Raw genomic sequence first — 17,628 nt, forward strand, 5'->3', positions numbered from 1 at the left:
AAGCTTAAAACCTAGCCAAAGAGAAACGCACGCAGACACACACACACACTGGTGGCAAACGGAGTATCAGTGTAATCAACAGCAGCCTTATTCACATGTTTTGTTCAACACTCGTACAGTCTGTGTACTGTGCACATAAGTACAGATCTGTACTCACAAATATAGTTGTTCACATGTTATGTTGAATGCCAGTAAAGCAGTTCACTTCTTATTTGTATCCTACATTTGAGGGGGCCTGTGTACACAGGTTCACTTTTAAAATGAATGCAGGTTTACAAAAGCATGTATGTGTGTACAGACATCTGAATGCAGATACAACGTAATGTCTGAATAGGGCTAATATCTCCAGTATTGTCTTTGTGTTAATTTCTTCATGCAAGCAAGGTTTCCTCCAGGACTCCTGTCTTAACAGTCCCAACCACTGTGTGGTTATTTTTGCAATCACTTTAGGATTACCAAAAAAGGGTTCTGTTTAGCAGGAAGAAATCCAACATGGAAAGACTTCCCCCTTGTTAGGCAGAGTTACATCTCTTTATTTCTGTCTGTTATGCAGCTGTTCTAAACAAGCGTAGAAGACCTGCTTCTGAAAGCATGGCAAGATGTATGTAATTTTATGTATTGACCCATTGTGTGCTTTTAAGAGAAGTCTATCATGGAGAAATTCAACAGGTTTAGCCTTCAATGGTGTGGAGATGAAATTAGGGAAAACTCATCACCTGTTGAACGTGAGCCTACTGGCAGCTCTTAAAGGCACAAGAACTCCTTCAGCCAAGGTGGGCGTGGAATTAGCAGGCAGGCCTATTTTCCAAGTCTTTATGGGAAAGTTTTTATATTCCAAGTCTCCTTTTGTTCCATTTGCATTGGAGTTCACTTCCATTTACTTTTAATGGGCTTGCAGACCAAACTGAGGTTTCCAAATTGTATTTCAATTCAACTTAATTTTGAACCGCAAGGAAGAGACCCTACAAGGGGTTAAACCGTCGGGGCTCCGATTCCCAACATCCCTCAATCTTGGGGGAGGATAAAATCGATCAAGCCCCTCCTTTTCTTTTCTCAGTCAGTTTTATTCGAATTGCGAGTGACTGGCTGGCTGGTGGTTAGACTCAGAAACAGTCAGGAGGAGGTGTCTGTCTGAGAGGTGAGTATGAAGGGGACGAGTGGGTTTGGGTGTTTTGTTTTTGTTTTAAGGTTCTGCCTGCAATAGCGCTTGCGGAACTCGCTGCTACAAGACGGCTACTAATTTATATTATTTTGTATAAGGAGCTTAGACATATTTTGGAGGGCGATTCTCTTACGGGCTATGCGTTCCTAAATGGAGCTTTCATGTTAGAGACAGTGTACTATTGAATACCCATGGCGGGAGATGGGGGGCAACCGTAGAATGGAGGGAAATGGTACGTACTGTAGGGTATGAAGACATCTGAGCGGCATCTGAGCTTCGGAACTGGGTGGATTCTCGGTCATTTTCACCGGCTATCTTTACCTTTTGGGAGTTTCACTTTCTTCCATCACGGGAGACTACCATTTAAAACAAAAATCAATCCTCTTTCCCCCGCATCAGGTAATTAGATAAATAATGTCAATAAGACCTAATATTCAGAGCCCTTTCAGATAATGGTGTTAACTAAATTCAAGCAACGGTGCGTCCAAATAAGATCTATCTACCCCGGTTCTCTGTCTTCCACTCTGGCTGGCCCGATGCCAAATCAAGAAAGCCCCCAACCAAGATACAATGAAAATCGCCGTCACGCCGTGTCCCGCCGGCCCTGAATTCTTGCTGGGTGTAATGCTGTTTTGTTGGTCACAAGACCACGCGGCAATGAGTTCCATCGTCTCTCTTTCCTCCATTTCTTCTCTCTCTTTTATTTCTCACTTCTTTAAAGGAAAAATCTCGGTGGAAACATATTTTTCATTTCTTTAAACATCTTTAAATTTGAAAGTCTCTCTTGCAAATTGTCTGTGTTTTGCACTAAGCCCCCCTTCCTTCTTGCCCCCACCCAAGGGTTTCAGAGATCCTGAAAGGTTTTTGAGAGAGAGAGAAGTTTAATTCAAAAGAGATACTTTCACATAAATTCTTGCAAAATATATTTTGAATAAAAAGCACAATCCCGTGTCTTTGAAAAGGGAGGCTTTTAAAACAAGGTATCTTATGAATTAAAAATTTGCTTTCTCTCCCCTAAAACCTAACAGTTTCAGAGACTGTGGTGCTTTTTGAAAATATCTTGAAAGAGTTAGACTTGAAGTATTTTGGAAGAAAATGCCTTTGGGACTCTCTCAAACCCTTCGGTCTGAAGGTGTTTTAAGACTCCAGCGTGAATACATCTAGACTTTGCAAGATCTAGACCTATAAAGTCTATAAATCTAGACTTTACTGGACTTTGTTTCCAGGCTGTCTCCTTGTAAAGTGTAGCCTTTTGAACTCTGGGAGCCTGAAGTTCTGGTACTACCGGGAACTTGTTTTGTTTTCGGTTCCTTGGTTTTACTTTTGGTTTAGCAGGCGTAGCGTTGAGCAGTATATTATCCCCTGTTAATTGTGGCGTAGCCAGCTAATGTCGCAGCGGGGAAATGACTTGACTAAGCTAGAGGTTCTGGTTCGAATCCCCGCTGGTCTGTTTCCGGCAGCAACATAAAATATAGGAATATGCTGAAAAGCATCATCACATACTGCGCGGGAGGAGGCAACGGTAATCCCCTCCTGTATTCTCCCTAAGACAACCACAGAGCTCTGTGGTCGCCAGGAGTCGACACTGACTCAGCGGCACTCTTTACTTTTTATCTAATTGGGCTGGACCTTTTTAAAGTGGCCGTCAAGCATATTCTAAGCTGTGTTTTCTGCGGGACGGGTGGCGGTTGCAGGCTTGCAGCTCATCCTCCAGTTTCGTTTTACTCCAGACTTTCCTAACAAAAAGAGAGGAAGAAAGATGGAAGGGAATTAAAAGAAAAACAGAGATGGGCAGAGAGGAAAAATGACAAGTGAATGAAGGGAGAACCAAGAAAGACAAACGCTGCCAGTCAGTGTAGAGAAATACTGAGCTAGATGGACCAAGGGTCTGACTCGTTATAGGCAGCGTCCTATACCAACTGCAGAAAACCTTAGTTTCCACTGTATCGTGCTTTTCTGATCTGCACAAAATGTGCCCAGCTGCATGTTAGAATGGACCTTGTTGGTCAGAATATAAGAGTCAGCACAGAGTAATGCTTAAGAGTTTCAGGACTTTAGAGAGGGCCGGTCCTTTGGGAAGGATTAAATTAAATGTGGGACAGGGTGGGAATAATGCTCTTTGCCCTGAGATCCCTGAAGGAAGGGTTGGATAAAAATGAATAAATATTAAAGGGAGGGTGTCCATATTCCGCCCAGCACAGCGTCCCTCCCAGTGGCTGTTGCTGGTGAGTTTTTTGTTTGTTTGTTTTAAATTCTGAGCTTCTCTGGAAGAAGGAATCAATTTCCCCTTCAAACCCAGGCAAAGAAACTTCTTCCAAAGTGGGGGCTCTCTTCTATTTAGCAGCATGGAGCAACTATCCACAAGCATCTCTCCAGCCCAGTGGCCGTTGCTAGTGTCTTGCTTGGGTTTCTTTTTGGATTGTGAGCTTGAGACCAGGGAACGATCTATTCAGTTCCCTTGCCATGTAAAGCTTTGATAATTTCTTTGTTGTGGAAAAGCCATATACCAATATTCTCAGTAATATCTGCTTCTGAAAATGCCTGTTCAGCTGGGCAGAGGACCAGGTTGTGAGCTTAATTTAGATCTTAATCTAACTATATTCGGCCATCAGTCCAGTATGGACCAGATTTGTACCAATATAGGCAGGTCACACCAGTGTCTTGTTTACAGGTTGTAATAGCTTAATTATAACTTGCTACATAGGTTGCAAAGAAAGCTGCTTTTAACTGGAGAGGAGGGCTGGTCTTGTGGTAGCAAGCATGACATGTCCCCATAGCTAAGCAGGGTCTGCCCTGGCTGCATATGAATTGGAGACTGGAAGCCCTAGATGCTGCCAGGGAGGGAACATGGAACCTCAGGTGCTCTTCCCAGAGTGGCTCCATTTCCTGAGGGGAATATCTTACAGTGCTCACACATCAAGTCTCCCATTGATATGCAACCAGGGCAGACCCTGCTTAGCTAAAGGGACAGGTCAGGGGCACAAGTCATGCTTGCTACCACAAGGCCAGCTCTCCTCTTGCAAAGCAGATGTTCCTCTACTGTGCTATGGGCCTTCCTCTGCTTTCTCAGTGGTCATTTTGTGACCAAACCGGTTGATCCCAACAAGGCTGGTATTACCTTGGTATTAACCATCAACCCCCACTTGAGTCCCATCTGCTAGGCCTGGAAGGGACGGTTGACCTCTCTCTACTAGCCAATATCACCTGCCTAAGCGAAGTCTGAAAGGTCATTTAATAAAGCATTCAAGAAATCCAAGGGGTGGAAGTAAGGTCTAGAGGCTGGGACAATGGAAATGGCCTTGGGAGCTGATTGCCTTACTTAGAAAGACAAAGGATGAGCTTCCTCCAACATATCTGGTTATTGTCCTTTCAATTCAGTTTAAGTGAAAAGCCACTGGAAGTGATAAACTGGAGTCTGCGGATCTTAATCTTATCATCTTGAACGCAGTGAATCATCCTAAGAGAGGATCAGCATTTCTTAAACTCTTATCCCAAGGTCCATGGCTGGGGATGATGTAATCCAGCATTTGGAGACCCCTGTCCCAGCCAACCATCCTTAATTTTCCTGAATGTTTGTAACCGTATTCTTTTGTATATTTATACACCACTTTTCCACACAGATGTTTTCAAAGTGCTTTACAAAGCAGAAGGAAGGAGAAAACGTTTCCCTGTCCCAAAGGGGTGGCTCACAGTCTAAAAAGACCCAAGGGAGACCCCACAACAGCCACTGGCAGGGATGCTGAGCACCACAGGGCCAGTTGCTCCCCCACTGCTGAATATAAGAGAGCCACCCATTTCAAAGGTGCTCCTTTTACCAGTGAGCAGGGATGGTTCTCCAACTGAGTGCTGCAAGAGGGTCTAAAGATGGCTCCTTGTCTTGGGAGGGGGCACCAACGGCAGCCACTGAGAAGGATGCTGTACTGGGGGTTGGATGAGACCTGATGCCTCTTTGCATTCTTAGGGGTTAAAATGGGAGGCATCCCAATGGGAGGCATCCCTTGACACCCCCCTTTCCTTGTTTTGTGAAAGGAAAAGATGCAGAAAACACATAGGAACATAGAACATAGGAAGCTGCCATATACTGAGTCAGACCATTGGTCTATCTCGCTCAGTATTGTCTTCACAGACTGGCAGCAGCTTCTCCAAGATTGCAGGCACGAATCTCTCTCAGCCCTATCTTGGAGATAGGGCTGGACATGCCAGGGAAGGAGCTTGGAACCTAGGTGCTCTTCCCAGAGCGGCTCCATCCCCAGAGGGGAATATCTTACAATGCAAACAGCGTGAGCCAGTGTGGTGTAGTGGTTAGAGTGCTGGACTAGGACCGGGGAGACCGAGTTCAAATCCCCATTCAGCCATGATACTAGCTGGGTAACTCTGGGCCAGTCACTTCTCTCTCAGCCTAGCCTACTTCACAGGGTTGTTGTGAAAGAGAAACTTAAGTATGTAGTACACCGCTCTGGGCTCCTTGGAGGAAGAGCGGGATATAAATATAATAATAATAAACACTTCTAATCTCCCTTTCATATGCAACCAGGGCAGACCCTGCTTAGCTTAAGGGGACATCATGCTTGCTACCACAAGACCAGCTCGTTTCCTCACTCTCTGTTCTTAAATAGTTTTACTGGTTGATTCAGAACATTGATCTTTTCCATGCATGTTGAGCTGGATCTAGCATCACTAGGTTCTCCTCCCCCATCCATGTTTTATTTTCATGACAACCTTATGAGGTAGGAGAGGCAAGGTAGGAGAGGAAAGCTGGTCTTTATTTATTTATGTTGTTTATTTGTTACATGTTTATATCCCGCTCTTCCTCCAAAGAGCCCAGAGTGGTGTACTATATCCTGAAGTTTCTCCTCACAACAACCCTGTGAAGTAGGTTAGGCTGAGAGAGAAGTGACTGGCCCAGCGTCACCCAGCTAGTCTCATGGCTGAATGGGGATTTGAACTCGGGTCTCCCCCGTCCTAGTCCAGCACTCTAACCACTGCACCACGCTGGCTCTTGTGGTAGCAAGCATAAATGGTTCCCTTTGCTAAGCAGGATCTGCCCTGGTTTGCATTCGAATGAGAGAATACATGTGTGAGTACTGTAAGATATTCCTCTTATGGGATGGGTCTGCTCTGAGAAGAAGGTTCCAAGTTCCCTCCCTGGCATCTCCAGATAGGGCTGAGAGTCACACTCCATGACATTTAGAAGCCCATATTGCATGGAGAAGCTAATTGGGGATGAGGCCCTGAAAGAGGTCCTCATTGAAACTGCCATCAGCCCCTAGGAAGGAGGACAAGAGTTTTAATCGTAGACTGACGCAAACCTTCAGGGCGTTTAGACCTCAGTTTGTCAGGGGAGCCTTTTAGGCCTTTTCGATCGCAGTGGAACAGATCCAGAGGCCAAGGCAGGCAAGGGTTCACTCACTACTCTTGTCCCTTTTTACATCGTCTAACACAGAGAGTTTCAACTTCTTAAGAAGTATACCCCTTCTGTCTGAAACTTTCAGCTCAGGTATCCCACAGAAATATTTATAGTGTGTATGCGTGCGTGTGCACGCACATACATTTAAATGCTGTAGTAATGGGACAGATTATTATAGTCACAGGTCTACACCCAGACTTACTCATGAATAAGTACTTCAAGACACACTTGTTTTCTCAGGCTTTTAACTGAAATCAATTTTAAACTGTTCAATTTGTTTTATTTTATGAGAGTGCTTTTTTCTTTTTCTTTTATGAAATTTTAACTTTTATTCTGTTTTATATTTGTTGTGTGTTAAAATTCTGTACACCACCTGGAGATGCACATATCAGGTGGTATAAAATTATAGATAAATACTTCCACTGAAATTAATAGGGTGAAGAAAGTTAGGAACATAGGCAGCTGCTATATACTGAGTCAGACCATTGGTCCATCTAGCTCAATATTATCTACCCAGACTGGCAGCGGCTTCTCAAAGGTTGCAGGCAGGAGTCTCTCTCAGCCCTATCTTGGAGAAGCCAGGGAGGGAACTTGGAACCTTCTACTCTTCCCAGAGTGGCTCCATCTCTTGGGGGGGAAGGGGATATCTTACAATGCTCACACTTTTAGTCTCCCTTTCATTTGCAACCAGGGCAGACCCTGCTTAGCTAAGGGGACAAGTCATGCTTGCTACCACAAGACCAGCTCTTCTCTCCTCATCAGCTTAGCCTGCTGTTACATTTGCTCCTGTTCAATTGTATGCATCACTGCTTTGGCGGTAGAAATTAGATTTTGCAAAAAATAAGCAACTGTTTGCAACACGCTGTTCTTGTACGTTTTAAGAATGGATAAAGTGCATTTCGTAGCAATCAGCTTGCCTAGGAAATGATTGTTTCTGCAGGTTGCAATTCTTAATCTCCGGGTTTCTCTTTTTTGCATTGCAGAAGTGCCTCTTGCCTTCCCTGGAAGCTCTCTCTTTTTTTTTTTCTGCACAAGGCTTTCTGTCCTTGTAGTGCTCCCAGTGCCACAGTGAGTCTCCTAGCTGTGGAAGAGCCACTCTTCATAGTAGCCACCCTAACCGGGGAACAGCAGGTTAATCGCTTGTCTCCAGCAAGTCCGGCCTAGTGCACAAGTTCGGCCTAGGCTAGCCCAGCTGAGGCCACCCTTGCCTGCTAGAGAAAAATGAGAACAGCTGCACATCAGGAAGCTTTGGCCTTTGGTCCCCAGTTCCAAGCCATGTTGGAGCACAAGGAGGAGTCAGTCGAGCAGACAAGGTCCCAAGACCCCAAAGATTTTGAGATGTTGGATGTGGAAGGGGGCAGGGAAAGCCCCTGTGTGAGCCAGGTGGCAAACCCTGGTGAGCTCCTGAGTGGGCCGACGTTGCTGCAAGGAAGTCCACCCAAACCAGACAAAACTTCGCTACAGTGTTGGGAAACTGAATTCCATTATTTTCTGGAGTCCGAGGACATGCAGCTTTTGAGGGGGTTGACCCCGTGGGCCAACAGCAGGGCCTTCTTCGCCTCTTTCGAGCAAGTTGCTGTGGCTTGCCGATGGCCCAAAAGAGAGTGGGTGACCCGGCTGCTGCCGGCCTTGAGCGAAGAAGCTGACAAGGCCTTTGTCAGCCTGGACGTCGAAGACAGAGCCGACTTCCAGAAGGTGAAGGCCGCTATTTTCTGCAGGGAGGCCCTGAGCCGGGACAAGAAGCGTCAGGAGTTCCGGCGCTTCTGCTACCAAGAGGCTAACGGCCCCCAAGAGGTCCATGCTCAGCTTCGGGAGCTCTGCGATCAGTGGCTGAAGGTGGACAAAAGTAGCAAGGAGCAGATCCTGGAGCTGGTGATTCTGGAGCAGTTCCTGAGTGTCCTGCCAAAGGAAATGCAGAACTGGGTCAGAGAACGTGGCCCAGACACTTGCGTCCAGGCTGTGGCCCTGGCAGAGGATTTCCTGAGGAGGCTCGAAGCAGCTGATCAGTGTGAAGAGAAGGTGAGAATTTTTTTGCCACTGATGAGCATCTCTTGGGTCTCTTGATAACTTGCAGAATTGCTCTGGGTGTTGTCTTTATTGGGCTCCATCATGAGGAGCACTGCTGGATCAGGCCAAAGCCGGACTCCTTTTCTCATAATCCCTAGCATGAAATCTGCTTGCTCTTCTTTAGCCTATTTTCCTTAAGGAAAGTAAATTTACAAGGTCACCCAGTTGTGTGTGTGTGTGTGCGGGCGCGCCCGTGCGCGCATGCATCTCTGTCAACTTCACATGGCCTGGACCGATTTGAACCAAATCTGGTACAGTTGTAGGGACCTCTCAACAGCACCGTTTGTGGTGATCTACCCCAGTTCAAGATGGTGGTTGTGTGAACATTTTGAGGCAGAAGTGGGCTAACTTGTAAAGATGGTAATAATCCGTTAAGTTTATAATGAAAGGAAATTAGGCAGATTAGTTCTTACCGGAACGTCTTGTCGTCTTAAACAAATGCCAAGTCTTGCTGCCTGCAGTGACCCACCGGATGCCTCTGAAGAGTCCACAAGCAGGAGATGAAAGCATGCCCCCTATCCTGCCATGGTTCCCCTGCAACTGGTACCCAGAGGCTTCCCGCCTTTGAACTTGGAGGTAGCCTACAGCCATATTAGTCATTGGTAGACTTGTCCTCCACAAACTTATCTATGCCCCACTTAAAGCCATCCAGGCTGGTGGCATCACTGCATCCAGTGGCAGAGAATTCCATAGACTATAATTATGTGCTGTGTGAAGTAGTACTTCCTTCTTTTTTTGTTGGTCCTAAATGTCCTGACACTCAGTATCATGGGATGACCCCTGGTTCTAGTATTGTGAGAGAGGGAGAAAAATGGTTCTCCATCTACGCCAGGTCTGCTCAATTTCGGCCCTCCTGCGGATGTTGGCCTACAATTCCCATAATCCCTGGCTATTGGCTACTGTGGCTGGGGATTATGGGAGTTGTAGTTCAAAAACAGCTGGGGGGGGTCTAAGTTGAGCAGGTTTAATCTACCCTCTCCACAAAATGCATAATTTAATAGGTCTCTCATAGCCACCCTTAGTCCCCTCCCCCCTCAAAAAACCCTAAAAAGTCCTAAATCCTATAGCCTTTTCTCATAAGGAAGATGTTCTAGACCCCTGATAATTTTGGCTGACCTTTTCTGCACCTTTTCCAGTTCTATAGTCTCCTTTTATATGGTGACTAGGACTGTGCATAACATTTCAAATGTGGCTGCACCATAGATTTGTATAACAGCATTATAATATTTTATTTTTGTTCCTTTTACTAATAAACCCTATAATGGAATCTGCCTTTAAAAAAAAAAAAGCCACACATTGGGTTGACATTTTTCTTGAGCTGTCTGCCACAACCTCAAGATCACTTTCCTGGTAGATTAATATTATATGGTGCTCTACAGAGAATAAGTGGCCAGATCTCTGTTCTGAGGAACTTCCAGTTAAAATTAGCCAGAAGGGAGATAGCAGAGGAAGCAAAGGGAAACAACACACTGTGATTGTAGTTATGCTATCTTATTTATTGTTCTTTAGTAGATAATCAAGGAACTTTGCATGCATTGTTACCATAACATTTTAACAGTTGGCAGCTAATCTAGTGGTGTTATCACAATCTTGAAGACAGGAATTCTTTTCTCCTTTTATTGCTTTTCTGAACAGCAATCCAGTTTCCGTCTTCATCAAAATACAGGAAATGGTGGCTTGCTGGTGATAATTGGTTTAAATCCAGGATATCAGACCAGGATCTGATCTGGGCTTGAGAGCAGTGGTCTCTCCCCCACCCCACCATCTGTGTATGGAATGAGTTTTGTTTTGGGCGGCAGTATCAAAGCAGTGTGCGTGCACATGCATTCATAATAGGGCCTTTATTTTATTTATCAGATTTGTATACCACCCCAAACTTCCATCTCTGGGCAGTTAACAATAACATAAAAACAAGTTAAAAGCATGCACAAAAACTTAGAACAATTTAAAACAATTTAAAATCAAGCACAGATTAAAAACCTAAACAATTTAAAAAGCTGAAAAAGCTTGGACAAAGAGGTGGATTTGATCGGATGTCAAGAAACTTGTGAGCATGTGGACATGTGCATGCCTTAGAGGAAACAGTACCTCTTTCAAAATGGTGGCAGGCTGCCATTTTGTGCCTAGATGCAACCTCAATGTCACAGGTTGGAGGGAAGGGATTGTTACAAATTCGCTCCATCCACTGCCCCCAGGCAGTGAGTAGAAAAAGGATGCACTTGTCCCTATGGAGCATGAAAGGAAGGACTCTTTGGCAACTAGAGATGCCCTTTGACTACCAAGCCCAGCCAAAATTGGTTGGAAAGAGACCCCTGCTTTGCCTCATGCACTACTGCTTTCTACATAATCACCTCTTACTGTGAGCAAGTGAAAACTGTACAGATAGTCTTAAGGTGACCTGCAGATCTTGTCTTCTCAAGTTTGTGGCTATTTCTTCAGCGGTCTCCCTGTTTGCTGTTTCAGGAGCCAGAAGCTGTGTTGGTGAGTCAATCCAAGAGAAAGGAGGCTCTAGTGGAGATGATACCAGCACAGATAAAGGCTAAAAATCAGGCTTATGAGGACTTGAGCTTGTCTGGGAAGTCTGTTCCAGGTAAGGAGTGTCTCTGAGGTGCCTTCAGCAAACCAGCCTCCTTTTCCTGCGATCTGGGATCCTGGGGTGTTTTCAGGCCTGGCATCGGTAGTTAGGGATGTGCACGAACAGGTTTGGAGGCCTTTTTAAAGGTCTTGGAATCGATTTGAATGCTGCCCGGCTTGAGGGTTTGGCGAGGCGGGGTGGCTTTAAGAGCGGGGGAGGAGGCACTTACACACACACCGCCACGTTGCACATGTTGAGTGCCTGCGCACAACGTACATGATGCACACAGTTGCAGCTACTTCTGGATAATGTTGGAGCAGGAGTGGCAGGGAGGTACGCTGCCGTCCCAACGGGCTTTTAGAAATGTGGTGCTGGGGGGAGAGTGCATCGTCCCCTGCCCTTAAGCTACCCCCCACTCCCGCTGTCGAACTGGCCTCTGCCAGTTCCATGCACATCCCTATTGGTAGTTGGCACCATTGGGCAACTGCTCAGGCCCACCACTGGAACCTGCCCTCAAGACCTTTGGGTAAGGTTGGGCCCATGTTCCCTGTAACAGTGATTCCCAGGTGGTGTTGACTACAAATCCCATAAACCCCAGCCAAAGGCCATAGCAGCTGGGGATTATGGGAGTTGTAGTTAAAATCTGGAAATCCCTGTTACAGGGAACACTGGTCACCCCTCTCCCCAGGGTCTCTCGCAGCTAGATCTCTGAGTGGGCACCTGATGCATCTTGGGCAGAATCCAGAGGAAGTTAAGTCTGGATTAAGTGCCGTTGAAATAAATTCACTCATTAATTTCCATGTGATTTAGTCATGGCTAAGTTACTCTGGATTCTGCACTTTGTTTTTAATGCATATCCATGTACACGTGTGTGTGCAAACACTCTAAGGCACTGTGCAGCCTGCCTCTTCCTGCACTTTAGTTGAAATAAACTGTGGTTCTGTGTGACACACCCACCAAGTGAGTCTCTTTGTATAGGTGGAGACCATAATTCACTCTTGCAGTCATAAAAACATAAGAGGTGCCCTGTTGAGTCAGGCCCAAGGCCTATCTAGGCCACCATCCTGTTTTCCATAGTGGCTAAGCAGATGCCCCTGGGGAGCCCAGAAGCAGGAGATGAAGCCACACCCCCTTTCCTGCCCTTTCTCCTGCGTCCTGCCTCTGAGCTTGGAGGCAGCCTACAGCCAAGTAGCCATGGATAGACCCGTCTTCCATGAATTTGTCCAAGTCCCTTTTTAAAGCCACCCAAGCCGTGGCAGAAAATTCCACAGCTTGATTATGTGCTGTGTTATGTGCTTTCTGGTACTGTGGGGTGGAATGTGCAATGTTATGTGCTGTACTTCCTTTTTGTGGGTCTTAAATTTCCCGACAATCAGTTTCATGGGATGACTTCTGGTTCTAGTGTTCTGTGAGCGACAGAAAAACCTCTCTCTATCCATTCTCTCCACAGCATGCATGAGTAGTCACCAAGTTAGTTGGCCATCCAAAACTAGAGTTAGCCTCTTTGTTCTGTAAGCCATGCTGTAGCTTCCGATACTTATTGAGCATAACAATACAGCCAGCATGGTGTAGTGGTTGGTCTAGGACCAGGGAGACCTGAGTTCAAATCCTCATTCCAACATGAAACTCACTGGGTAACTCTGGGCCAGTCACTTCTCTCTCAGCTTAACCTACCTCACCGGGTTGCCAAAGCAACAAACAGAACCATGTACACCACTCTGGGCTCACTGAGCAGTGATGTAAATGTAAAAATAAATCACATTCATCCATGTCTGGGCTTTTTCTCCTTTCCAGCAGAATACAAAAAGGCTGACATGAGCAAAGGAAGCCAAAATAATATTCAGTGGAATCAATATGGGGATACCAAACTACGAGCGAGGTTCCCCGGAAGAGCGAATACTGTGTTTCCTCGCGTCTGGAAGCAGGGAGCGGCCACTGAGGAACGCCGCCGTTCAGAGAGGTTGCAGAAAGCCCATCCGACAGCTATGGTTGATGTGCTTAAAGTGGAAGCGCCCTCTCCTCCCAGCAGCGAGGCCTACCAGAAAGTCAGAAAACCTTTCCTCCCACAGGAGGTCCCCAGAAAAACCTATCGGAAAGTTCGGAAATCCTCCCTCCTACAAGACATCCCCAGAAAGGCCTACCAGAAAGTTGGAAAACCCTCCCCCCAGCGAAAGCCCCCCAAGAACCACATTAAAACCTGCGCAGAGTGTGGCCAAAGCTTCGTTGGGCTCGCAAGCTTAATGAGGCATCAGGTGCAGCACACCGGGGAGAAGCGCTACCCATGTTGCTTCTGTGAGAAGGGCTTCTGCTGGCGGTCGGATCTCGTGCGCCACGAGTGTCTCCATACGGGGAAGATGCCCCACGAGTGCGCGTACTGCGGGGAAGGCTTTGATCGCAAGTGGAAGCGGGAGAAGCACGAGCAATTGCATCTCAAGAGCAAAGTGATGCTTTGATTGTGAAGCGGGCGAAGGAAGAGGGAAGAAATGCCAGGGATTGTGGAGGGAACAAAATGGGGCCATTGGTTGCATCTTTTTAGGGTGGGCTTCCTTGTGCAAACGAGTGGTCTGCTGCTCTGAGTACTGGGGCTTGTGACAGTTCGTGGGCGGGGGTGGGTGGGGCTGTTCTCATGATGATGACTCGGGTAGGAGAAGCCACCTGCCACCATTCAGCTGTGTGCACTCTCGATTGGCATGAGAATGCCACAGGTAAGTCAGGAGGAGGCGGAAATGCTCCTCTGCGGGTTGGGTACAGAAGGTGGGAGGCGGAGGAAGTGCTTGCCATCCACCCTCGCTCTGGAGCCAAGTTCTGGGCTCACTGCGACTGCCTGCCCCCAACACGCAGACAAACACTTTCCTCACCACCTCCCTGGCATGTACAACTCTTCACGATGGCTAGTCGGGAGCGAACAGAGCTCCCAAGCGAGGGTGGGAGGCTTCTACCCCAGTAATGGTGAGCACAGTCTTCAGTACTCCGCCCCCCCCACACACACACCGCATTGGCAGTGATATTTGACCTATGACAAATACTTGCCCATTAGCGATGGGGGAGCCGCCATCTTGCACAGGGCTCCATCCACCGTTTGCATGACCTTGAGGCTGTTCTCCTGAACAGCCTAGCCTGGGCTTGGCTACCCGTGAGAACCGCAGTGTGGCTCTTAGCTGAGGGTCAGGCGCAAATGAGCCCTTAACCCAGCTGCCGGGATTGTGTGCCCATGCGGGCCACTTGCAGCTCATGCTGACACAAAGACAGGTGCCTCGAGCGCGTGGTGCACTGTGGGATACTCACTCCCACCAAGCACAGGATGCTTGGCTCGAGGGAAGGCAAGGTTCGCGAAGCTGTCCTGCCCAGTAGGTCATGTGACTGGCCCTCGTTGCTTGCAGAAGCCATCTGAACTGGTTCCCATCCTCGGGAAAATCCACATAGGAGGAAGCCGCTAGGTCACGGTCCAGTTTATTTTTCAAGAAACCCCACTTCCCCCACAGAATCTAGCTACCCTCCAGCCAAACTGAGGCACTTCTTAATCTTCCTTGCATTCAGTGGGAGCAGGCAAGGTAACCATTTGTTTACATTCCTGCCCACTGAAACCCCGCAGTCATAAAAATGCTTAAGACGATATCCACTTGTTGCTGTGCCAAAGAAATTTTAATGAAGCAATTCTAAAAGAAAGTATTAATGAGTTAACTTTAAAAAAAACAAAACTTGTACTAACCAGTTCTGAATTCTCTGAGCAATCAAGCAATATGAGGCTGGAATCCAGGTCACCTCCTTGAGTTTAGAAGAGTTGGGGTGAGGGGTGGAGAACAGGAGGAATATTTGGAAAGAACTAAAATCTCCTTGGGACTGTGAGAGACATGCATAATCTAATATGTGTAAGGTTTGGTCTATGCATGTAGGGACAGTGAGATTGTAGACATGTCAAGCTGCAGGTACAAGGAACTGAAGCTCCTCTATATGAAGACACTCGCAAGAAGAAAAGTAGGATGCTGGAGAACAGTTTGTTGCCTGATGTGTCCACTTGTTCTGGTTGCAAGGAAGTTTTCACATAAGGGAGGATTCAAAAATGGAATCCCCCATCTCAAGTGGTATAGTCCAGTCTTATCAAGATTGTGTTATGTATGTAGACAAGATCTAAGATACTTAATTTTTCAAGAAAAAGAAATGTGTACAATTGCCTACAATCTTTTTGTGCCCCGCAATATTTTCTCGGGTTATTTTAATCCCAAACACCTGATTTTTCTTCACTTTATCTATCCAGTGTGAATGTGGTCACCCTGAGGGCTTTTTAGCACAGGGCCATCCCTCTAGCAATATTTTACCCTTTGCTGGGCCAGACTGGGAAACTGCATTCTTACAGAAAAAAATTGGAAACTACAGTTTGGCACATTCTGATCTGGAAGCAATGATGGTTTTCTTGAACCGGGAAGTTAGGGAGAAAATCAGAGCATGGCCACTTTTGTATGGCGATAAAATGTGAGCTAGTCAAAGCTTTTGCACAAGTTCAAAACGCAGGCTTATTCCCCGTGTACATACTGTTGTAGCCTTCCACAGTACTTCCTAGTGTGCTCTTGCTGTCTCCTTGTGCAATTCCTGCAGTTCCATCTGCTGGTCAGCTCTTGCATTCCAAGAAGAATTCATCCCTTTCTGTTAATACTTTTGGGTACTGGGGGGGAAAGAGGGGCGGTCCTTGGAATGCAAGAGCTGGCCAGCAGATGATGCTGTGAAAGTGATGCAAGGTCCCTGCTCAGCCTGTGGGTGAGGTTGTGTTAGGAAGTCAAGTGGAAGCCTGTAGCAGCATGTGTACAGGGAGTAAGACTGCATTTGAAACTTATGCAAAAGCTTGGAATAAACTGCATTTTATTGCCATATGGAAGTAGCTCATGTGAGCAGATGAGGGAGCAAGAGCCCATGACAATGGCCACAACTATCTGGCCATTGCATATGGACTGAGCCATTATGTGGCCTGGAAACTGGTCATACTGTATTGATCTCTTCTTCTATATGCTTAGGTGGCCACAGTGTGTGTGTGGGTGAGATACATAGGCGTCCTTTATCACCAGAGGTCTGATCTATGAATTCTCTCTTCTAAATGAAATAGACAGCTGCATCCTAGCTCCAAGTGTCCACACTGGAATGTTGGATCAGAATTGTGCCAGGTGCTTTGCCTGGAACACCCAGTCTTTTTGCTGGGTGACCACAGCTCTGGATTTGTTGTGTTTTTAGTTTTTCTCAGTGTTCAGAGGTTTTACACTATGTGGTGGTGGTGGTGGGGAAGAAACCTGTTAACTTTTTATAATGTTTATCTTAAAATAAAAAACTTTTTTAAAAAAATGTACCAAATTCTGTTTATGCTATTAAAATTTTTGGTTAGTAAGTGCCATGTTGTTCTTGTCCCTATTCCTGTTGTGTGCTGGATGCTGAATACATCGTCCATTGTTGGTTCACTGAATCCAGATAAGGGCCAGGCTGAATCACAGATAAGAGGCTCATTCACATGTTAGGTTCAACACTTGTACAATGTACACAGGTACAGTCATCTCATGTTATGCTGAAGGCAGGTACAGAAGCACACTTCCTACCTGTACCATGCATTTGAAGGGCCAGGCTCACTTTTGAAATGAACACAGGTACTGTCATTCATACAAACACGTGTATGAGTGTACAGACATCTGTACACTTGCACAGAATGATGTCTGAATCAGGCTAGGGGCTAAGAGGCCAATTCCCTGCTTGATGCAGGAAATCCAGAGCTGGAGTATCCTCAACACACCAGCATGAGAGCTGGTCTTATGGTAGCAAGCATGACTTGTCCCCTTAGCTAAGCAGGGTCTGCCTTGGTTGCATATGAAAGGGAGACTAGAAGTGTGAGCACTGTAAGCTATTCCCCTCGGGATGAAGCCGCTCTGGGAAGAGCAGAAGGTTCCAAGTTCCCTCCCTGGCTTCTCCAAGATAGGGCTGAGAGAGATTCCTGCCTGCAACCCTGGAGAAGCCACTGCCAGTCTGTGAAGACAATACTGAGCTAGATAGACCAATGGTCTGACTCAGTATATGGCAGCTTCCTATGTTCCACCACCAACTGCCCAGCCTCAGCTTGAAAACTTGTACTGAGGGAAAGCTCACCCATACCCTCATCCTGCTGTGTTCCATTGTCAAACTGCTCTTACTGTTAAGTTTCTCCTAATGTTCAATGAAAACCTACCCTTCTGTGACTTAAGCCCACTGGATCTAATTCTACCCTCTGGTGTTACAAACAAAATCTCTGCCTTCCTTAAGGGACAGTCCTTCCAGGTATTTGAGAGAGGAGATGATAGTACTCTTCAGTTCCTTCAACCTTTCCTCATGGGCTTTGTTTTCCAGATTCCTGACTGTCTTCATTGCCCACTGAACCTCTTTCAATTCCTCTGTATCCAAAGTGCAGAG

General features: G+C 46.4%; 2 protein-coding genes across 3 annotated transcripts in view; one reads left to right on the plus strand and one right to left on the minus strand.

Annotated features, from left to right (window-relative positions):
• The window catches only part of LOC128342654 (zinc finger and SCAN domain-containing protein 31-like), a 16,160-nt gene extending 14,494 nt beyond the window's left edge, over positions 1-1,666 (minus strand). Inside the window, exon 1 of the mRNA XM_053290287.1 lies at positions 1,403-1,666. The gene's annotated coding sequence lies outside the window, so the exon portion shown is untranslated. The remainder of the gene's footprint in view (positions 1-1,402) is intronic.
• Positions 850-16,586, plus strand: LOC128342652 (zinc finger protein 24-like). Of its 2 annotated transcripts, none has more exons than XM_053290282.1 (4): positions 850-1,138; positions 7,553-8,588; positions 11,100-11,226; positions 13,009-16,586. In XM_053290282.1, the coding sequence occupies exons 2-4, from the start codon at positions 7,791-7,793 to the stop codon at positions 13,662-13,664; spliced, it is 1,581 nt and encodes a 526-aa protein (XP_053146257.1). In that variant the 5' UTR covers positions 850-1,138; positions 7,553-7,790; the 3' UTR covers positions 13,665-16,586. The 2 variants fall into 2 exon arrangements, with proteins under 2 accessions (XP_053146257.1, XP_053146256.1); XM_053290281.1 differs by having other exon boundaries at positions 858-1,138; positions 13,006-16,586.
• Positions 16,587-17,628: the final 1,042 nt, after the last annotated feature.

The sequence above is a fragment of the Hemicordylus capensis genome, chromosome 2 (genome assembly GCF_027244095.1).
Source record: "Hemicordylus capensis ecotype Gifberg chromosome 2, rHemCap1.1.pri, whole genome shotgun sequence".
In the NCBI taxonomy this organism is placed as follows: domain Eukaryota; kingdom Metazoa; phylum Chordata; class Lepidosauria; order Squamata; family Cordylidae; genus Hemicordylus; species Hemicordylus capensis.

Bases quoted from the DNA above. Each gene is read 5' to 3' on its own strand.
- LOC128342652 (XM_053290281.1), top strand. From the start codon at position 7,791: ATGAGAACAGCTGCACATCAGGAAGCTTTGGCCTTTGGTCCCCAGTTC. The intron at 8,589-11,099 runs GTGAGAATTTTT...TTGCTGTTTCAG, and splicing joins CTGATCAGTGTGAAGAGAAG to GAGCCAGAAGCTGTGTTGGT. The intron at 11,227-13,005 runs GTAAGGAGTGTC...TCTCCTTTCCAG, and splicing joins GTCTGGGAAGTCTGTTCCAG to CAGAATACAAAAAGGCTGAC.